This window comes from Diceros bicornis, chromosome 24 (assembly GCF_020826845.1).
Source record: "Diceros bicornis minor isolate mBicDic1 chromosome 24, mDicBic1.mat.cur, whole genome shotgun sequence".
In the NCBI taxonomy this organism is placed as follows: Eukaryota; Metazoa; Chordata; class Mammalia; order Perissodactyla; family Rhinocerotidae; genus Diceros; species Diceros bicornis.
Genome location: NC_080763.1, coordinates 6263453 through 6286508, shown reverse-complemented (window position 1 = coordinate 6286508; position 23056 = coordinate 6263453). Strand labels below are relative to the sequence as shown.

General features: G+C 41.3%; 1 protein-coding gene across 1 annotated transcript in view; it reads right to left on the bottom strand.

Annotated features, from left to right (window-relative positions):
• Window positions 1-2663: 2663 nt before the first annotated feature.
• The window catches only part of PELI2 (pellino E3 ubiquitin protein ligase family member 2), a 184047-nt gene continuing 163654 nt past the window's right edge, over window positions 2664-23056 (bottom strand). The window contains exons 4-6 of the mRNA XM_058566991.1: window positions 15478-15675; window positions 13702-13890; window positions 2664-7657 (exon numbers count right to left, since the gene is read on the bottom strand). Coding sequence (XP_058422974.1) covers window positions 7091-7657; window positions 13702-13890; window positions 15478-15675 — 954 coding nt within the window. The 3' untranslated portion in view covers window positions 2664-7090. The remainder of the gene's footprint in view (window positions 7658-13701; window positions 13891-15477; window positions 15676-23056) is intronic.

Sequence of the window (23056 nt, the reverse complement as noted above, 5' to 3'; positions counted from 1 at the left end):
AGCTTTGGCAGCCATAACCACCAGGGTCTCATTTTGCCAGCCACGGACACATTTTGTGCTGTGGGAGAGAGGACTTCCTTCCGCAGCTGTTGACTGAGAAACCCACTAAAGACGCACAAGTCATAATTTTTCCCTGTGTTCCCAAAGCCACATTTCAAAACTTATATAAAACAGTCTTCATAATTAAATAACTAGAAGTAAGACCAGAATAAAATTAAGTCAAAATTAAAAACTCCCTTACGTTTTAGGAAGTATACCTCCAAATATACAGTGTTTATCTCTGGGTGATGGGATTATCAATAACTTTTATTCTTTATACTTCCCAGGTTTTAAATTTTTTACAGTGGCCCTCTATTGGTTTTTATTTTGATTATGAAAGAGTTTTCATTTACAAAAGTACTTTTTAAAGAAAGTGGATTTTGAGGCCTCAGAAAAGCATTCTTTCATAGCATCAATTCTATTCTTTCAGAAATAGCATTCTATTTTACATTTTCACCCTAATAATGCAAAACAGGCAGTCGAAGGGCTGGTCTGGTGGTGTAGTGGTTAAGTTCGTGCATTCCGCTTCAGTGGTCGGGAATTCACAGGTTCGGATTCCCAGTGTGGACCTACACACCACTCATCAAGCCATGCTGTGGCGGCGTCCCATATAAAGTAGAGGAAGATGGGCACAGATGTTAGCCCAGGGCCAATCTTCCTCAGCAAAAAGAGGAGGGTTGGCATCAGATGTTAGCTCAGGGCTAGTCTTCCTCTCACACACACACACACACACACACACACACACACAGACACACAAATAGCAGTCGACTCTTAAGAACATGAGGTTGTCTTCTAATCTTTTTAGCAGGCTTATGCGTATGTTCTCTTTATCCAATGGCAAGTGCAAGTGTGAGAGAAAGGAATGAGCTAAAAATGTAAGACTTTGGAAAACATCTCAAGGTAAGCAAAAATGAGAGGATCCTGAATATTTTCATCTGAAGGACTAAGAAAGATTATGACACTGCGTTTCAATTCTAAGATGCAAATTTTTCACAATCTAACATCTCTGAATTTAGGATGTATCTTTTTGTTAAATAAGTTTTGAGATATAATTCACATACCATCAGTCACCCTTTTAAAATGTACAATTCAGTGGCTTTTCATGCAACCACCATGACCATATACATTTAGAACATTTTTGTGTAATCATGAAAGTAATCATGTAGTAATCACTCTTTATATCCTCTCTCTCCTCAGCATCTAGCAACCACTAATCTACTTTCTGTCTCTGTGAATTTGCCTCTGACATACAACATGCGACCTTTTGTGTCTGGCTTCTTTCACTTAGCATGTTTTCAAAGTTCATCCATGTCACAGTATGTATCATTACTTCATTTTTATAGCTAAATGATATTCCATTGTATGGATATATTTTGTATTATCCATTCATCAGTTGATGGACTTTTGGGTTGTTTCTACTTTTTTGGCTACTGTGAATGCTGCTGCTATGAAGATTCATGTACAAGTTTTTGTGTGAACATGCTTTCAACTCTCTTGGGTACATACGTAGGAGTGGCAACACTGGGTCACATGGTAACTGTATATTCTTCCCTTTGAGGAACCGTCAAACAGTCCCAAAGCAGCTGCCCCATTTTAAAATACCACCAACAGCATATGAGGGTTCCAATTTTTCAACACTTTGCCAACACTTGTTATTGTATTTCTTTTGACTTTAGTATAAAGTAATACCTCATGGCTTTAACTTGCATTTCTCTAATGGTTAATGATGCTGAGCATCTTTCTGTGTGCTTATTTGTATATTTTCTTCGGAAAAATGTTTTCAAATCTTTTGACCACTTTTTAACTGGATTGTCTTTTTATTGGTGAGTTATGAGAGTTTTTTACATATTCTGGATAAAAGTCCCTTATCAGATATATGATTCCCAAATATTTTCTCCCATTTTGTGGGTTGTCTTTTTACTATCTTGACCATGTCCTTTGATGCACAAAACATTTTAATTTTGATGAAGTCCAATTTACCTATTTTTTCTCTTACTGCTTGTTTTTTGGTGTTGTATTTAAGAAATCATTGACTTATCCAAGATCACAAAGATTTACTCTATATTTTCTTATAAGAGTTCCATAGTTTTAGCTCTTTGATCCATTTTTTGCACTTCATTCTTTTGCATGTGGATATCTAGTTGTTCCCAGCTCCATTAGTTGAAAACACTGTTCTCTCCCTATCAAACAGTCTTGGCATCTTTGTTGAATGGGACGTATCTTACAATTGTAACTGGTTATATTTTTCTATAACGTCTCTTAGAATTTATGGCATCTTAGATTCAATAAAGCACAGAACACAACTTCTGAAATAAAAGCCTATATAAATGTGCATTTTCTTTTTTTTGGAAATAAAAAATTAATTTCCCTCAACAATATTAAGAATCCTTGAATATCAACGTGATGAGAAAAAAAGCTGTCATAAATACATACTTTTTCTTACGAAAGATATTAGTTTAAGGCTTGAAGGCTTACACACAATCTCTCGTTAAAAGCGAACAAAGACTGTCATAAAAGTAGCAATATGTCTATAGCGATCATGAAGAAAATCCATTAATTCTATAAGCCAGGTTAAATTCTCCTGTATGTTAGATTTGACAGTGATGTAATGTTACAAGAAGTAGTAATATAAACACCAATGGAATTTATTTAATTAAAAAACTAAGGAGATTTTCAGAATCTACATTTAAATATGTATTGTGCAGAATATAAAACAATAATAAAGTCAACTGTTTGGGATTAACTAGGAAGTTTGAGAAATGCAAAAATCAAGGATACTTTTGTATCAACTCCCTACTGAATGTCCAGATGAACACCGTGACAACTACAGTTTGAGAAAAGAACTCACAAACATACTGAGATCCATTTAATAGTTTTTGAAGATTTTCCCTGTAAAATGGCTTGTATTTCCACAGATACAATAGTGAAGAAATAAACTTTTCAATTTGACATGAAATATAAAAGAACAGTTTTACAAATATATTCATAAAATTTACTGCTCATAACACTATACATGGTAAATATGACCACCCCCTTAACTTATAGACTATTTAATACAGAGAAGCACTCTGTCATCTCAGCTGAAAAGAAAACAGACTTCCCTTTCCAGTTGTTTAGAAACAGTTAAATAGAACTGGAAAAATATTTGTTTTTCCCCCATCTTCCTCTAGGGATTCTTCACGAGGAGGAAAACTGACTTGAGAGGAAATAAGTTTTACTAAAAAGAAATACTGAAACTTCTTTTGTTTTACTGCTTCAGTAATGCTTACATTCCTTTAACAGATCCTGGAGCATCTCACCGGCCTTTGCCTGGGTCATAAAGAAATGATAACAGACCTGCGGTCTGCGTCCAGCACTGAAGGAGGACCTTCACCCCCCCAGCCCAGGAATGCTGATCAACCCGGGGACAGGAGATCGACAGCCAAGGGAACGGAGCTGGATGTGCCTTAAAATCAAGGTTCTGTGGTTTGTCTATCAGAAATTCCACTGTTACGAGGCAGGATTGCATGAAGGTAACTAGTTTGTAGCCAGCATTAACAATGGTGTGATCATACATCCTTTCATGCAAATCCAAAGAACAGAATGGCTTTAAAAAAGAAAAGAAGTTGATCAAAATCATAGAACTGCAGGTAACAATTCTGTAACCTGTGTTACACTTCAAGGAGAAAACGTGCTCCTCTTAAACTCTCAAAAGTGCCCAAATAACAATACTGAGCTCCCAAATAACAGGAGTTTTTTTTTTCTGTAAGCAAAAATAAAGCATTGAAGCTTTATGAAGAGTTCTCCTCAACTTTCCTAATACAGTATATGTAATAACTTAAAATAATTTCCCTATTATTACTGGAAATAAATTCTACTACAATCACGTGTATGCCATTTCCTGGCATATTTCTGCATCCAGGTTCATTAGTCTCCTTAATGGAGCCCATCATTTTTCCAATGGCTTTCTCCTTTCTTTAAACCTTAACCCTGAAATTCTATAACCAGCTATATCACGTGGCTTCCCTGAGGCACAAAGGTACCAAACTCTATAATTACTACTGAGGAATGATAAATATGCTATTTATATTAAAAGCTTTTAATTCTTTTGGGCCATAGTTGGGGGGGGGGGGGGACAACCCAGAAAACCTAATACTTACTCTGTAGTGTGAACTGTAGCCCTTTTTGCAAAAAGCAGAACCAAATAAGGGAAATGTTAAGAGCTGCAGCATACATGACCCAGCAGCACCGAATATTAATAATAAAAAAATTCCAGACTAGAAAAATATTCAGAGTTGTATCCCATCCACTCTGAATCATTTTTTTTCTGTAGTAAACTGACATAAACAACCGAAAAAAATAATATCTATGGGAATACATCACTGGGGCCTTACTTCTGGAAACCTATTCACAAAAGGCATTTTGGTCAGGCCACGATCAGGGTAACTGGTCGGCATCTTCCTATGTACAACCCTGGGGGAGTGGGACGCACCGTGTAATGGGATGGCAAGCAAGACATAAAAACAGAAGTGACCTTTAGAAGTTACCTTTTCTGAACTTATTACTCTATTTTGGTGAGCTCGAGTTCTTTATTCTCACAAACTAAATTGCTCTCAACTCTGAAAAAGAAATCTCATTAGCCAAAATTATAAGGGGATCTTACTAGAAGTGGCCAAGGTGAGCGTGGTTTCCTTTTTGCAGACTTGCCACCTCTCTGTGGCTCCTTAGGCAGGGTGGGAGGGACCTCACCTGGAAGTCAAATAACAAGATGTGGCGTGGATAGAGGGCGGTTCACTGTTACCCCTTCCAAGAGCTTGGAATTTTATTACCCAAATTTCAACTTACACTTAGCTATCTGAGTTTACTAAAAGTCAGAAACTTTTCAGGTTGGAAGATAACTTTATTTTTGGGCATATTTTGCAAGCAGAATTACTAGATTTATGTATAGTTCTTGAAATGGAAGATTATATCAGAGCATAACTTTCTGGAAAAAAAATTTTTTTGATAGGTAAAATCCAGCTATTCTGTATGCAAGACCCTTTACCTTACAGGATGCTTTTAGGGTATCAAGATTCCTCAAACCGCCTTCTACCCATATAGCAAGAAAAGGGACCGTGTGCCTCCTTTATCATTTTGTGGAGCCCAAAGAATCATAAATGAAAAGACACACTCTATCAGTGAAAGTCAATCATTGGAGTCTCTGGCTAAATCACAGCCATTCGATATATTACTCTAGGCAATTCCATTTTTCTCTTTCATTTTTTGTCTGCAGGTAGAGTAAGCTATACAAGTTGAGTAAGCTATCGATAAGAGGGCTGTTGTTGGATTTTCACACCACTTAAAAATTACCAAAACAAAAATGCCTCATCCTAAACAATTCTCTCCACTAAAAAGTAAAGCTATTTTAAAACTGAGAGGCTGAACTTCTTATATACAAAGTCAAATTAAGCAGCAGTATTCCAGAGTAATACATCTTACTACTTTAAGGAAATGGACATTCAAAATGGGTTATAACAATTGCAAACAGGCAAAATATTTGCCAGGAGGCAAAACATGGATATACCAATTCAAGTATGGATCTAGTATATTAGAATCATAGAAATTATATATGTTTACAAAGGTTAAAAAAGTGTAGCACGAATCTGCAATGGTCAATTTACGAGGATGTTAGCTTAGATAAATATTTGCTGCATGTGGCAGGGATTTATGTCAGCTGAGCCAGCTCTGTCAGTCTCAAGTCCAAGGATCCTGACACTCTGGGAGCAGTGACACTGCTGGTACCCAGCAGAGAAAGAGCATCCAAGAATTATTATTCAAAATGAAACGAACTAACAGAGAGGGATGGCAAAGCTCATATGAAATTCTGATTTAATTATTCCTCAGTAAACACTCATTTGCTCTCTTGAAATCAGGAATTTCAAATTATATCTGCAGATGTACCACTTGGCGTTGTGTATATCTAATGATCACATTTAAATTTAGTTTGATTTGCAAACATTTTCAAAACTTGCAGGGCTCCATAAGCTGCAGGGGAAGGTGACAGATGGCAGAAAGGGAGTAACAAAAACCACTCTATCATTGTGATATGTTGCTTTTAGGCTCACAGAATTTTGGCTTTCTTAAGGAAGAAAAAAAAACTTATGAAAACCCAACAAGTGGTTTTAAAAAGTAAAATCTTATTTTTAATCATTCTTTCTTACACAACTCACTAAGCAAATAAACTTGATATTATGTACCTAGGCCATGTTTACTGCTGCAATAATCACCCTCAGTTAAAGAATTTTTAAAAGTTGCTGCATTTTAATCAACCAAACAGTTCTGGCTATCTATGCAAGATGAGTATCAGGGACAGACCATATCAGGCAGAAAGGCAGACTAAAAAACTACGGAAAATTCTCTGTTTGAAATGCCAAGGTATTCAATGAATGTGTGTATAAAGTAATTAAATTCCACCGAAGTTAAAAAAAGAAAACATGACAACATAAGAATATTCTCTCTCCAAAAAAGAAAAATAAATCAGAAAAAAGCCCCAGATTTCAAAACCACCACTTGTGCCTAAAGGTCTCCTGTCCACCACCAACATTTTGTGGAGCCCCTTTGGTATCAGTCAGATTCTAGCCTGTATCAAGTATTTCCAGACACCGAGTGTCTTCCTCTCAACACCCACACCATGCAGCAAGGAAGGGTGCACATTAAGAGCCAACAACTTTTGAATAAATTTCTTCTACATTTGTAAAATATGATTTAAAGTCTTGTCCAAGTCTACAAAGGAAAAGACTTGTTTAAAATCCCAGGGTTAAAATAAAAGCATGGCATTTTAAATCCAATTATTACAAAGATAGTATGGTTTAATCAAGCAGACTTCAATGACGATGCCACTGTTTGGAGCATGCAACACACCACTGGTATCTGTTAAATTCCTGGCATGTTTCATCATCGTGTCCCCTCTTTTTTCCCAGCCTCAGGTTCCCCTCCCCTTAATAAACAGCATTATAAAAAGGTAAAATCTAGAGTTAGTGGTAAAATCTTCACAGTAACCTGTTAATAAAGTCATAAACGGCTGTCAAGGGCATCAGTCAACTGGACCTTGGAAAATTAATTTGATGCAGTTCTGTTCCCCAGCCAGCTGTGTGGCACAGAAAGGGCAGGCAGCGTGAAATGCGTGAGTTCCATGAGGCAGCGGAATCTGAGACCAGTATTTTGCAGACTTCTCCGAGCACACATGTCCACAAGGGGTGAATGCGTGAGTTGGAGGTCCTGCGTCTACGTAAAACCCGGCCTCGCAGCCAAGCCAGAGAGGGACGTAGGGGCCCACAGTCCTGCACATGGGACACTCCCTCTCGTTGGCCTCCGTGTCGCTCCGGTGGCCCCAGTTGTGGTGGCCGTGCACGTGGCCGCAGCTGAGGTAGGCCCAGGGCTGCTTTTCCTCCACCACCTCCTTCCTGCTGATGCTGGGGAAGGCCAGGGTGTTGAGCCCCACGGGGCACTGCGGCCGGGCGGCGTTGATCTCCTGCCGCAGGGCTTCTATGTGTTTCTGAGTTGGGGCCTGAAAGAGGCCGTCTGCCGTTCTCCAGAGAAGCGTGGCCCCGCACAGGTCGATGAGGGAGCCGTCCTGCAGGACGTTTGTCTCACTTTCCACCTACAACAAGTTTGATAAATATGCCTTAACAGCAAAATTCAGCAAATCACTCTAACATCCTTTCCTCTCGAGATAAACAAAAGCCGTCTTTGAAGTAAACACAGGGAGGCAGTTTATCTCACTACAAACAGGTCTGGGGAATAACTCATCCTCCCTGAGCCTCAGTGTCCTCATCTGGACGTGGCATATAACACACACAGGCCACATGCACAACCTAAGCACAACACACAAGCTTCACATGTGTAATTAACGCAGTGGTTACTTTAACGAACACAAATCTCCTCACGTTTTTTTTTTCCTCCTTAAGTCAATAACACAATTACTCTTTGATCTCATAACAGATAGCAGAGGTCCTACCAGTCCATCCAGGGAAGGCTCATACCCACCTCAACCAGAGCCAATCCAGCACTGCAGTGGTCCAAACGACTCCTGGGGACCCTGAGCTTCAGACAATCTATCTTTTATCCTGCATTCCTAAGGTCTGGAGCAGAGTGCCCACCGTGAGCCCTCATATTCAAAAGGACGGTTGTGCTATGACCACGTGCTGACGAGACTGAGGAACGCTGACAAGCAGCGCAGTTAGACAGGGTCAGCATGTGCTCTGAGCCCTTGGGGCAACAAGACCAACGAAACCTCTTCCCCATCCCGAGAGCCTTGTTCTTTAGAGTGGGAGGCAGACACGCTCGAGGTGGCAGCCAGTGATGGTCACAGAGAGCTGTAAGTGCTGTGCGAGGCCATGTCACCACAGCGGCTGAGAGCACGGACTCTGGAGCCAACTGCTGGGGTTGAATCCTGGCTCCATCACTGACTAGCTCTGTGACCTCGGGCAGTTACTTAAGCTCCCTGTGCCTCAGATTCCCCATCTACAAAATGCAGATAGGGGGATTACGAGGGTTAAATAAGTTAATACAAATAAAGTTCTTAGAACAATAGCTGGCAAGCAGTAAGCACTATGTAAGCATTTGCTACTGTTACTCTGATGATGATAGAAGGTCAAGAAATGGTTTTCAAAAGGGTTTTCCTTGAACGGAGATTTGAAAAAGATGCTGTCAGGAGTCAGTGGGTGCGAGATAAGAGAGCAGAAAGAGGCACGGAAAGGCCACACAGCACGTGCATCGAGGGAACAACACGGGGTGTAACTAGGCTCAATAGACAGCTGAATGGAGCTGGAGGGAGCACAGGGCGTGCTGGGGTGGGACACCAGACCCGGGCTGGAGAGGTCAGCCGGCCTCCTATGCCCCACGGTGGTCAATGCAGAGTTCTAGGCAGCTATAAAAGAACAGATCTGCCCTTCCCAAAGGTCCCTTCTAGAAGCGTGGAGGATGGACTGGATGGGTACAAGACTAGAAGTGGGGAGACAGTGGGAGCTCCCTTTCCAGGCAAAGAGGGCGGGGTCATCTCCACAAAGAGAATGTCAGTGGCAACAGAAAGAGGCACAGCTATCAAACATTGAGGAGTTAGATGCAATAGCCCTTAGCTCTGCATTTAGGAAGAAAAACTTTTACATTTCTGCTTTACTGTCTAGGTAGAATGTGGCTTTCCACGGACAGGGAATCTAGAAGAAATGACAGATTCTGGGGAAAAGACAGTAACTTCAGTTTTGGGAGTGTGGAGTCTGAGGGCCATGCAGAGTGCCTGCCGTGGTGATGCGTAAGAGCTTCGTGCACTGCAGTGTGGGACACAGCTGGCTTGGGAAAGCACACCTGGATTTATCAGCATCTGGGAGAAGCCCCAGGAGCGAATGACACTGCACAGGCAGGGTCCTTAGGAGTCAGAGAGGACCAAGGACAGAGGCAGGGGCATCCCACCGAGGCTGGGGCAGAGGAAAAGAACCATATAAAGGGAGAGAGAGGTACGGGAAGAACAGAAATTTTGTCGTTCTCTGACTCCAAGGGCTTTGCTGCCTCTCCACTGCCCTCAGGATGAAGCCCAAACTTCTTGACAAGCTTCAAGCATCATCTGCGGTGCGGCCGCCCCACTCCCTCCTGCAGGTGCAGCTCCGGCTTCTGTTACGGTGACCCAGGGCTGCCCCGGCAGCGGCACAGAGTTCCAGTCTATGAATGCGTTCAGTTTGACTGCCCCCAGGCACGTGCATGAGTGACCTCAGCCTAGAATTCTCCATCACAGCACAGCCCACCCCCTGAGCAAACTCCTGCTCATCATCCAGGTCTCACTTGGATGTCACTTTGCCCTGAAGATTTGTCTGATGAAAAAAGAAGCCCCTCCCTAATAAGACAGTACCAAATATTAGTAGTTAGAAAAAGTTCAAGTCCCAACTAAAAGATAAGTCTTAATACCGTACAGGACGAACATGGTGACCCCTTTCAAATAAGCTTTTGTAAGCCTGCTGAAGCTCCCCGTGCCCCAGCATGCCCCATGGTCTCCTCCCCTCTCCCTGTGCTCAGCAGCTCCCTTCCAGTGCTGACCACAGGGCGTTCTCAGAGGAGCTCTCATCTCGGCACATAACTGTGTCTGAGAGAATAATCCTGATGTGGTGAGAACCTGGGTTTGGTAGGGCCACGCTGCTGAACACCCCTTCTTTCCTCCTGCAAGGCAGTTCTTGGTAAACAATAACACCTTATCACAAATTTTGAGTCTATGGTCTTTAATTTTCCACATATTCTTGACCCCCATGTCTAAGACAGGTGTCCCTCCAAGGGACTCCTGTACCTTCTGGTACTTTCTCTATGACTGTGGTCAACACACAATATCCTAATGATTTGTTGCTTCGTCTGTGACCTTTTCCAGACGACATGGTTCGAGGGCAGAGCCATGGGCATCCTGTTCACTGCCGGAGCCCCAGCTCCCAGCCCTGGCTCAGTCGTAACAACTAACCAACTATGGACTGTTGCTGTGGACAGCACGGCTCCATCCTTACTTAGTTCCCACAACAACCCTATAAAACACGCACTAGTATTATTCCAATTAAACAGATGTGAAGCCAGGCAGAGAGAGAGCAAGTTACTGATTCAAGGCCACAGAGCTACTAAGTCGTGGCACCAGCACTTGGGCCTCCGGCCTGACTTCAGAACCATCAATATACAGTGGTGCTCAAACAGCAGCCTGTTTTCCCTCGTAACTGTATTTCTTATGTGCTATCTCTATCTGTGCAGTTTTTCTCCAGAATACAGTGTGTGAGAGGCACCATGGTGAAGATACCACTGTGTAGAGGCAAGGGTTTAGATTTTACTTTTTAAATTATACCAAAAAAAAAAAAAAAGGTAAGGAGAAGGCACCAGGAAGGGACAGTGTTGTGGAAGAGACAGTGAAACAGAAGGGCCCTACACATCAGACAGCTGAGTGTCGTGGAGAGAATTAAACCCCACCCACCGCGCACACGTAGGTGACTTCACCTTGCGTAACGCCCCGGCTTCCTCACCTGTGAGTGGCAGCAGCGTCCACGCCGCCTCACAGGGCTGCTTGAGTAACGCCCGGGCGGGAAGGAATGGCAAGCACCTGGGGGAGCCTGCACGCAGCAACACTATGCCTGCTTTTGTCATCGCACTGAGATAGGCAAGCAAATCAACTTCACTGAATTTAATGTTAGACAAAGCCAATATAGTTTAATAGAATACCTCAAATATAATTTGATAAAATACTCAAGCGTCTACTAGAGCAATATCATAAATGTTACTGATATTATCATCAACTAGGTAAAGGAATAGGACACAAAATCCATCCACCTACTTATTTACTCAGGGGGTTAGGCTCCTGAAAAGACATTTCTCCCACATTTACTTCATTATGTTGATCAAGTACAAAGCACCAAGGTTCCCTAATTTGCTGTAATGATGAAAAAACACGGTGATTTGTTGTTAAAAACACACTAGTGTTCTGATTCACATGAAATGCTGAGTGTGGGACTGATCCAGAACCCTCTACCAGCACTGGCTCCACACTGAGGACAGAGGCGTCTACCACGGTCATGACAAACCACTTCTGGACTTCAAGTGGATCACTTTATTCTCCATATTCTTATACTAAATTGCAATGAAGACTACTGCCAGAGACTGTTTCCAAAGTCTAATCTCCAGATACACATAATTGATATCAAATGCTACCAGCAACTGCACAGGACCAAAGAGTCACACGCTGAAACAGAAACACAAAGAATCAGTAGGTTTTCATCTAGGACAGAGGCCAACTGTCCTCCAGGTTAACAAGAGGGGACTGCAGGGAGGACGGGTCCCTTCGTCCCCACAGCATCATTTCCTACAAGCCCGAGATCACACTGACGGAAACCCGGAGCCCTTCGTCACTGGCTGGGTCAGTCAGACACTATCAAACAGTACAGCACAGCTTTACGTCCATCTAAGGAGCTCTTAAAGGGACAGCCTCAAAATGAGTCTAGATTTAATACAACCCATTAATACGAGCTATTTTTGGAGTTGCTTCTTTTCAGGAGCATTGCAAGCTTCTCTGGCACACACAGCTGCCTGAGCTGGTCACTACACAGTCACCAGAGTGGGCAAGAAACTCATCCTGTGCTGTGCCCTCCTGGACAAACAAGCCCTTCCTGGACTCCAGCCTATGCTTTCTATTCACCCAGAGAGGCAGATGCTCTAGTGTGAGCCATCCCCGGTGACAGCCAGATGTGATTCCCCACAAGGCAGCCAGGAGTCCAGACTCTCAATCAGGGGGACTTGAGTTTCAATCCCATCTGCTGCCACCTTCTAACTCTCTGGTGTTGGGCAATACTTAACTTCTCTATGCCACACCTTCCTCATCCATAAAGTGGGACGATTCCCCTTCCCTGCAAGGGCTACGGTGCAGATTCAATGAGCTAATGTCTCTGACATGTTAAGGCAGTGCCTGCACCCAGCAACCATTTCCTGACTTCTTCCTGTTGCTGTTATAACGATTAATAACCAGTTCGGCCAACCGAGGTCAGTTTTGTGTAAAATTATCAGATCATCATACAGAGAGTTATTTGGAAAAAGTACTTTTGCATTCTCTTCCCTATTTATAATCTTTTGAAAAGTGTTTAAACAAAGTTTATTCAATTTGCTTGGCCTTTCTTAGAAAATGCTTCTCAGTTTTACTCAGCTGTGATGCTCCAAGACTGGGCTTGACTGTAAAATGCAGAAGCTATACCTGTAGCTGGATAATGGTGTAAAATAGAAATTAAAAAAAAAATTCCCTAAAATCAAACATCAATAGAGAATAACTAACCAGGTTAGTAAAACCCCATCTTTCTACATCTTAGAAATATATGGTTATCATCTTTCACTCTGAAAAATGTTAGATCACATCCTCTATTCCCTATATTTTTTCTATGGGGGTTTTGAAGAAAACATTTGTTCTCTCTTGTTTTAGCTTCTACCTAACAACTAATTAAAAGTACTGGAGTGGAAAGTTTACTAAGAACCTTTTGGCATTGGGCCACACAGCGATGGTAGGATCAGAGACCCAAAGCTCCCCATTTAAGGTATAACAATTATTCTCCATAGACGAGAGGGTTAAAAAACCAACTGCTTTAGGGCATTTGGGATAAGTAGTAATATTTATAGGAGAATATTCAACATACCAAGTCAATGCACTGTGTGAATTATTTCAAGCAAAAGCTGTAACTATGATTTTAGTGAATTACATAGGGAATTATGTATTAATTTCTTACTACAAACTCAAGTGGGAAAAAAGCTAACTTAATTATCTCCAGAAAGTCTAGTAAATAATTCTGCAATTCATAATTTTCACTGATTAGTCTTGGACCGCTCAGGATTTTTCCAAATTAGTAAAGTTTTATACTAAAAATAAGTTTATTCTTCTTAAAGTGAATTTAAGCAGAATTTTGTGGTGAAGTATATAATAAATTAGGCATGCTCTTAAGGTAGTTATGGAGCAAAAGATCATTTTCTTCCACTGTGGGAAAAGCTTGATCATTAAAGGAAATAAGGCCACATCCCTCTTACTTTCAGGGCTTGCAGAACTCCCCCTCTCCTGGGTCAGGCACACAGCACTCATACCTGCAGAAGGTTCTGAATTTCAGGGGAGGAGCCAGGTTTTGGCAGTTTGGTGCCTTTTCCAGAGTGAAGTCCACTCACCAGCTTTCCCCGCTGCTGGGCTGACCTGGTTTCTCGCAAGGTGTACACGTCTCCGCAGACGGAGATCTCGCGCCAGACCCCGGGCTGGGACTCCTCAGTGAAGCCCCCTCGTGGGTGCATCACCAGCACGCCGTTGGTAGTGAGCCCATCCATGTGGCCGTCGGGGTTTTTCCATTTTGCTGCCTTTTCCTGGAGAGCATACCACAGAACAGAAAAAGCATGCTCATCCTTCAGTGCAAAATGAAGGCATTCTAGAATCTCTCTGAAATACTGGGTAGGGGCAGAGGGGAGGAAAGGGATGAATTTTCATTTTCTATTTAAAGCTAATAATCAGAAGGATAAAATACACAATTAGTCCAACGATATGAAAGAAGTGCTAAAGTGGATGAATGACTGATCACCGGATACACGACATTTGTCTCGGGAGCTTAAATGCCCGGGCCTCTCTCTCAGAGAGTCTTTTTTAAAACCCTGGGTAACTCCAGGAATCTGGTATGTATTCTTCAGTTCTATTCGTGCAGTGCTTTCATCCGATTATTTAAACATGCTTTATATGAACTCATTATCAGGGAAGCATGCAGAGGGGAAAAAACAGAATTTTTATTAAACACACAAAATTCCAAAAAATGTTCAGTCAACAAGTTGTGGCCACTATGTTTTCACACAAATGGGTGTTTCTATCCTCAAAGGTGGGAAGGCACAAGCAACCCGATGCACCGGCAGGACAGACACTCTCGCCCGCCTGCACCACAGCAATTTCTCTCCTTTCTTGGGGACAGAGCCAGATACTGTTCACGTGACTCAGGGGTAAATCCTGGTTCAGACTCAGTCCCGTTGCCGATGACTGGTTTAGGGGAGGACAGGTGACTGAGCACTGGTCAATGAGACAGGGCTGAGTCTCCTGGGAGGCTTCCTGGAAAGGTTTCTCTGCTCTAAAAAGAGACGAGGAAGAAACGGTGCCTGACTGCCCCTTCAGCTGGAAGTTGTCGTGCAGCAGGAGGTGAGTGGCAGTGCAGGAGCCCCCTCCCACCCATGAGAAGACCTCGCCCTGGGGAAGCTGATGCACCAGAGAGGCAGAGAGCGAGACAGCAAGAACCTGATTCCCCGGATGTCAGAGAACCCCCGAATTAACCACCCCCGCAGCTGACCTTCCTTGGCGATTCTTGTAACTGGGAGAATACATTTTTATTATTATTTAGGCCATTTTGAGTGTTTTTTTTTTTTTTCCTGCAAAAATACCCTGATTCAAAAGGAACTATATTAAATCTGCATATCCACTAAAACTTTTGGGTTTCATTTACCTGGAAACCCTACAAAGGCAGAGACTTTTAATCTGTTTTGTTCTCTGTAATATGACATCTATAATACCCAATACAGAACACAGCAAACACCCAATAAAAATGTTTGAATGAACGAATGAATAACTAACATTTTCCTTTGAACCCTAATTTATCTAGATTTGACCATTTATTTTTCCCTCTGAAATAGACCCCCTTAAATCTACCATACATACATTATGTACAACGTTAATATATATACTTCAAAAAAGTAATTACTGTGCAAATCATAATATAGCAAATATAACAAATAATAAGCAATGACTTAACTATTGTCAGATTTTTAATAACAGCTTTTCAAAGTGACCATCTGAAAACTAAAATCTCAAAACCTAACTGGAGGCACTGTGTGAAGCAAATTTTTTGGCCATAATTAAATGTTATACATGATAACAACGGGTGTTTCTCTTGAAACAATGTACTTATTAATAGTACTTACTCCAAGAAATATGTTTTTGGAAGAGTCGAATCCGGCTGCAAATATCCGTGCTGTGTACGGCTCGTTCCGGTCACAGACGATCCTGCAGGCAAACCTGGAGATGGTGCTCTGTGTAATCTGCGCCTCGTCGTTGTTCTGACCGCCCGAAATCGTGTCTGTCACCACGAAGTCGATAGGGCTTTCTGTTGATCGGCCCACCTAAATAAATCAAATATATTTGTGATTCACTTGAAAAAGATCATGTCACCATATTTTGTTCACTCAGGTTCCCTTTAACATTCATTATCTCTGCTCTGAAGGTCAGAATTTAATTAACAATACTTTCCTTTCTGCTCCTTTCTCGTTGAACTAAGGGAGATATTATGGTAACCAACCATCAGATTTTCAGTGTTAAGAGAAAAGCTCAATTTTCTGTTCTCGAGGAAAAGAGACCTTACCCCAAACAGACTTCATCTCTTGGATCAAGTAGAAACATTACTTTGACAGCAAACCTTGTTTTTTTTTGGTATTTCCAGGTGGAAAAAAGCAAGATTTTAAAGGAAGCCAAGAAACAAAGGAGCTCCTGCCCCGACTCTTGCGCAGCTCCAGCGACTGGCTTCCCGCGGACTGAGTCCACCAGTGAACGAGAGCACAGAGGAGGAGAGCCCTAACCAGACAGAAACCACCGGGTGTACATGTGGACGACATAAGGGCCATAACAAAGTTTGGGATGCAGTGAAACGAAAGATTCAAAAAGCTGGTCTTAACATTTCAATTTTGGATTTTAAAAAACTCTCTTGGAAAAGTCTAAAAAGTTGCCAATACTATTATTATATTGGCTTACTTTCCTTGGTAAGTTTAAATGCTGCCAGAAAGAAAACACATTATTAGGAAGATCTTGGAGTTCTGAGAAAGCTTTTCACATTCAATAAATCCAGATAAGACAAGGACTTCTCTGTCCTGTGAACTGGGAAGAGGGACGTATTTGTTTACAAATAACGAGGTCCTCAAGACAGAATATTAAAACGTTTACGGCATGATGTTCTGTAAATCTCTAACTAGAAAACAATGACAAACATATATGCCAGAGACTTCTCAAATTAAAATCATCTACATGTGAACTAAGCATTTCTCACTAAATATGCTATTAATGTTCTCTCCTAACAACAGTGACTTGGATTCTGAAGCTGCCAATGGGAGGAACACACAGAGGCCCCAGATGTGTAGATATAAGGCCCCCAAAGTCAATTTCTCAGGTATCTTTAATCTGATCTCAAAATTCTATCTAGAACATAAGCAATGTAGTACATTTTTTATCCAAATGAATAAAAGTGGGAAAAAACAAATATCTGTCTATCTTGTATCATTTAGCTCTGCTCGCTTCCTGGAACAATATTATTCAATTTCTTTTGTAAATCTCACATTCTCATGCATAGACTATCTTTGTAAAACCAACAGACAACAGACATCTATTTTCTCTTGTTTTTCACACCCTTAATTTCTTGTCCTAATGAAATGTGCCTGGAATAAACTCAATTGCTGGGTTCACTGAAGCTCATCAACTTGAATAGATGTATATTGCCTGAATGTATGCATTTCAGGTTTAGAAAACAAATAACTTGTTAAAAAATGCAACATGAAATCTAAATTACAGATATTATAAAATCATATCATACATTTCATCTTTCTAAAGTTGCAGAATCCTCCCTCTGCCAGATTCATTTAAAAGCCGGGTGTATAATTCAGAAGCTCTACTGATTCAGACCACTCTAATTTTTTTAAAAAAGCTTTTTGTTTTCAGATTTACTCTCTTAGGTACTTTCAAGTATATAATACAGTATTATCAACTATAATCACATGGCATACATTAGACCCCCAGAAGTTATTCATCTTACAGCTAAAAGTTTGCACCCTCTGAACAACAACTCCCCACTTCCCCCACCCCTCAGCCTCAACAACCACCTTTCCTGTCTCTGTTTCTATGATTTACTTTTTTAGATTCCACATAGAAGTGATATCATATAGTATGTCTTTCTCTGACTTAATTTCATTTTAAAAAGCTTTTTTTTTAAATTAGAAAAGTAACAATTACTTATTGAAAAATATTTCACAAATACAGGAAAGTTTAAAGGAGAAAATAGAGGCTACTCCAAACTCAGGAACAAACCCATGTGGAACCTCTATTCCCATGAAGCCTACAAGTGAAATGTAAAAGTTCTAAAATTTCCTGGTCACCCACACAAAACCCTGTGCTCTCACAACGACACAGCCTCTGTCCTAATTTCTGTTGCCTGCCATGGAAGAGGGCAGAGACTTTTCAAGCTCTGTTATAAGCTCAAAGCTAAAACCATGCTCTGGCAGAATGTCACACAACTGCTCCTTGTCTAGAGAAATTACTCTTTTCTAGAAGGGCCACATTCTGAGTTCATCCCAATATATTAAATTAATGTCTTGATGAATTAACTGAAATTGACTGTAAAGCATGACATTTTATTCCAACTGGAACATAGTGCTAGGATCAATTATTCCATGTCATGATACTTATCTGACAGGTCATATAAGATTTGCTTATCAATGCACTTCCATTTAAATCTAACCTGTAGAGTACCAGTATAATTTTACACTTTAGGACACAAACCTCATGTTGCTTTTGCCAGGAAAAAATCTAAGCCACTTTCCTACTGAAAACTTACCCAGTGTGGAAAACTTGGAGCCTGTTCTTTCTTTTGACTATTGGATCAACTCTACATTATTTTAAGGGCAGTCATGCAGACAAGGCAAGATGCTTCTGAATTTCCTCTGATTCTCATGTAGTGCTGATATTCATATAACAGCCATAGGGAGAATTTTACTCCCTACTACTGTCAGTCAGACACAGCATCATTTGGCACTTTAAACTTTATATATATGAGACAAGTTTGGGTTTGCCTGGCTGTCAGTAGAAGTCAGTACGGGTAAGGTGGTACTGAAGTACCTGGAAGGGCCTCCCTCACCTTTCCTGGGCCAATCCTGCCCACATCCCTGCATCTGTAACCTTACTGTCTGGCTTCCCTCATACGACAAGGATGAACTGTCGCTGCTCCTATCCCAGACCAATCTCTCCAGGGAAGCCTGAGGTCCCAATATTCTCCCCTTCTAGGGATTCTGCTCCCGCTATCACCCCCTCTCTCCCGAACCATCGACTTCTCTCTTAATACTGGATCATGCCCTCAGCTCTCAAACACATTCTGGAACCTCTCAAACTCTGTCACTTGGTGGTAAAGGACCAGTTTTTTGTCTGCTTGTTTTTTAAATTTTAGCTTGTCAGGAATACCTTTTAAAAAATACAATAAAAATGAGAATTATAAAAACAATCATCTGCTTAGATGTTGCAGGGGGGCCAAACTGCCATAAAAGTTTCCAAACGCCTCCTCTCAATTCCCACTCCCCTCATTCTGCACTGTGAATAGACATTTTGCTGCTCAGCTGAGCACTGTGTGAGCAGCACTGTTCTAGACTAGTCTCTCATCTTTAAAAACACTTTCCATTGCCTGCAAGCAACCCTCAAGCTACAGCCCCACTTCTCTGACTCACTTAACAGCAATACTTCTTGAAAAGACTGTCACTAGTTACTACCTCCATTTCCTGACTCATCCCCTGAGCTTCCCTCCTCCACCCACTCCAGCAGGGCTGCCCTCCCCAAGGCTCTACTGAAACTACGCTGGCTGAGGTTTCCAGGCTTACAATTAGCCAGCATGTCCTTGGGGCATCCGTACCTAGTATAAAATCACGGAACTCTTCCAGGAGAGTTGGTAAATAGCCCCTTCCTTCCCTTTCCGTTCTCTCCCTAGGTAATCTCATCAAATCCCATTTATTAGCCAAAAAGCCCTGATCTCTCTCCCAAGTTTCAGACTGGCACACCCAATCTCCACTTGATGTCTAATAAGCATCTCAAATCTAACACGATCCAAACAGAACCCAGATCCCCCTTTAACCCCTAGATTCCCTATGTCAATGAATGGCATCCTATCTGCTCAAGCTAAAAATCAACACCCAAGAATCATCCTTGATTCTTTACTTCCCTCCACACCCACGCTGAACCTCATGTAAATCCTTCAACTCTACCTCCAAACACATCTTCAGTCCTTCTCCTTTCCCCACCTTGGTTCCCATTACATCAACTCTTATTTGGATTGCATTACGACTGTAGCCTCCAAACTGGTCTCTCTGATTTCACACTTGCCTCCTAGATTCTTCTCTAGACAGTAACTGGAGATATCTTATAAAAATATAAATTAGATTATACCTCTCCCCTGCTTAAAATCCTCCAACAGCTTCCCAAAACTCCTACAATATCCATCCATGTTGTCACAAATGGCTGGATTTCGTCGTTTCTTATGGCTGAGTAGTATTCCATTGTGTATATATACCACAGCTTCTTTATCCATTTGTCCCTTGATGGGCACTTAGGTTGCTTCCAAGTCTTGGCTATCGTGAATAAGGCTGCAATGAACACAGGGGTGCATGTACCTTTGCAAATTGGTGTTTTCAAGTTCTTTGGATAAATACCCAACAGTGGAATAGCTGGATCATATGCTAGTTCTATCGTTGATTTTTTGAGGAATCTCCATACTGTTTTCCATAGTGGCTGCACCAGTTTGCACTCCCACCAGCAGTGTATGAGAGTTCCCTTCTCTCCACATCCTCTCCAACACATGTTGTTTCCTGTCTTGTTAATTATAGCCATTCTGACAGGAGTGAGGTGATATCTCATTGTAGTTTTGATTTGCATTTCCCTGATAGTTAGTGATTGTGAACATCTTTTCATGTGTCTGCCAGCCATTTGTGACAACATGGATGGACATTGAGGGTATAATGCAAAGTGAAATAAGTCAGAGGGAGAAGGTCAAATACCGTATGATTTCCTTCATTAAGTAGTAGATAATAACAACAATAAACAAACACATAGGGACAGAGATTGGATTGGTCGTTACCAGAGGGGAAGGGGGGAGGGAGGAGGGTGAAAGGGATAGTTCGGTACATGCGTGTGGTGATGGGTTGTAATTAGTATTTTGGTGGTGAACATGATGTAGTCCATGCAGAAATAGAAGTACAATGATGTACACCTGAAATTTTTACAATGTTATAAACCAATGTTATTGCAATAAACAAAAAATTAAAAAAAAAACTTCTACAATAAACCCAAACTGTCTACCTGGCTTACGGGCCCCGCCTCTCTCAGCCTCTGCCTGCCTCTCCAGGCTCAATCTCACTTCACTTCCCTCCTCCATTCTGCTCCAGCCTGGGGCCTGTGTACTCGCTGCTCCCTCTGCCTGGAATGCTTGCTTCTTCGTGGTCTGTCTGCCTCCTCTAGAACCTAGGCTCCACAAGAGGTAAGCCTGGCTGTCCATCCTCAGGACCTAGATGAGCATCTGACACATGGTAGGTGCTCCAGAAATGAAACTGATGAATAGAGGATTACGACAGCGAGCTTGGACTGTGAGACACACACACACACACACACACACACACACACACACACACGGGCAATGTTTTAAGGAATAATAACTATTGAAAAAAAAGTAGATATTTTTTAACACTTTTAACTGTAGATGCTATTTAAGATGCTAATTAATAGATGCTAATTAAGTGTTACCATCTAAAATGACTATCACCCAACTAAATTAAAAAACAACCAAACAAAACCCCCAAACATAAGGCACTGCAGCACCCACCCAGGTTTGAAGACTATGAAACCGAGAAATTAGAGGAAACAAGACCACCGAGCACTGGCTTCGGGACGTGGCCAACTTCCTACCCCCCGATCAGAAGTGGGACTTGGTAAGACACTTCATCTCTTCTTTTGGTTCTTTCATAAACTATTTAATCTTTATATTCTACTTTCACAATAGCTACACTCTTTTCTCTCTCTTTTCCTTACTTATCTCATTCTAGAAAATAATTATAAAAATCTTATTCTGATTATACTAACTCAGACTTTCTCACACTTAATCCATCCCTTAAATTCAGACCTAGTTTTTTTCCCTTGGGCAATAAAATGTCCAAGTTGTGAGCCTGCGGGGTCTGATTCCACCGTGGGAAAGGCAGCACGAGGCCCTTTTTTAGTTCCTTCTGATGTCTGCTTTTAAATGCTCAATTAGCCTAGAAATCACTTTAATAGGTAATGGCTAAAATGAACACTAAGGTCTATACTTGAAAAATATGAATGCTGCAGTGCTTTCTGCTCAGTGATTTCCGTCAGCTGTAGGTTTTGGACACAGAAACATGTTAAAATGAGGAAAAAATTAAAACAAACTTGATTTTTCAGGGCCTTCTAATTGTTGCTTATTCTACTCTGCTTAGAGTGATCTGGCATAATACTCCAATACGTCCAGTTAGTCTGCAAATGGAATTGGATTATTTTAGTAAAAATGATAAACATGTTATGTTTTAAGTCTATAAATTCTTGCTTGAATTATCACGCTTTATTTAAAGAAGTTGAGTTGGTACTTGTAGACCATGTAGAACTCAGGAGATGTAAATCTTAATTCTGCCACTAATGCCTTTTCTGACCCTAGTTTAAGTTACTTTTCCTTTCAAAGACCCAGATTTCTCAGCTATGAAATTAAGGGGTTAGTATAATATAAATCAGTATTTCTCAGAGTGTGGTCTATGAACCTCTGAGGGTCCCTGAGACCTTTTCAAGGAGCCCATGAAGCCAAAATAGCTTCCACAGTAACACGAAGACGCCATCTGCCTTCTCCCTTCTGCTGACGTTTGCTCTGATGGCACTGAAGTGATGACATGCTTCAGCAGGAATCAAAGCAGTGTCACCAAACTGTACCAGTGGTCACTGCATTCTTCATTGCCTTGCAACTGCAGCTAAAAAAGTTAATGTCAATTTCACTTAAGTATGCTGTTGATAAAGCAATAAAAAATTATTAATTTTATTAAATCTTGAGTCTTTTAATATTCTGTGTGATGAAACGGGAATTATGCAGAAGGCACTTAGAAGTTCATAACAGTATAAAGGTTCCTCAAAAAATTAATAATAGGGACCGGTTCAGTGGTTAAGTTCCTGTGCTCTACTTCGGCGGCGTGGGGTTCACCGGTGCGGATCCTGGGCGCAGACTTGCGCACCGCTCATCAAGCCATGCTGAGGCTGCGTCCCACATAGAGCAACTAGAAGGATGTACAACTATGACATGCAACTATCTACTGGGGCTTTGAGGAGGGAAAAAAAAGGAGGAAGATTCGCAACAGATGTCAGCTTAGGGCCAATCTTCCTCAAAAAAAAGATTACAAAAAAAAAAATTAATAATAAAACTACCATGTGATCCAGCAATCCTACTTCTGGGTATTTAAACGAACTGAAAAAAATCAGGATCTTGAAGCGAGGTCTGCCCGCCTCCCCCATGTTCACTGAAGCATTATTCACAATAGCCAAGATATGGAAACAATCCATCAAGGGATGAATAGATAAAGAAAATGTGGCCTATACATACAATGGAATATTATTCAGCTTTAAAAAGGAAGGAAATCCTGCAACATGCAACGACATGGATGAACCTAGAGGACATTATGCTAAGTGAAATATGCCAGTCACAGAAGGACAAAGACT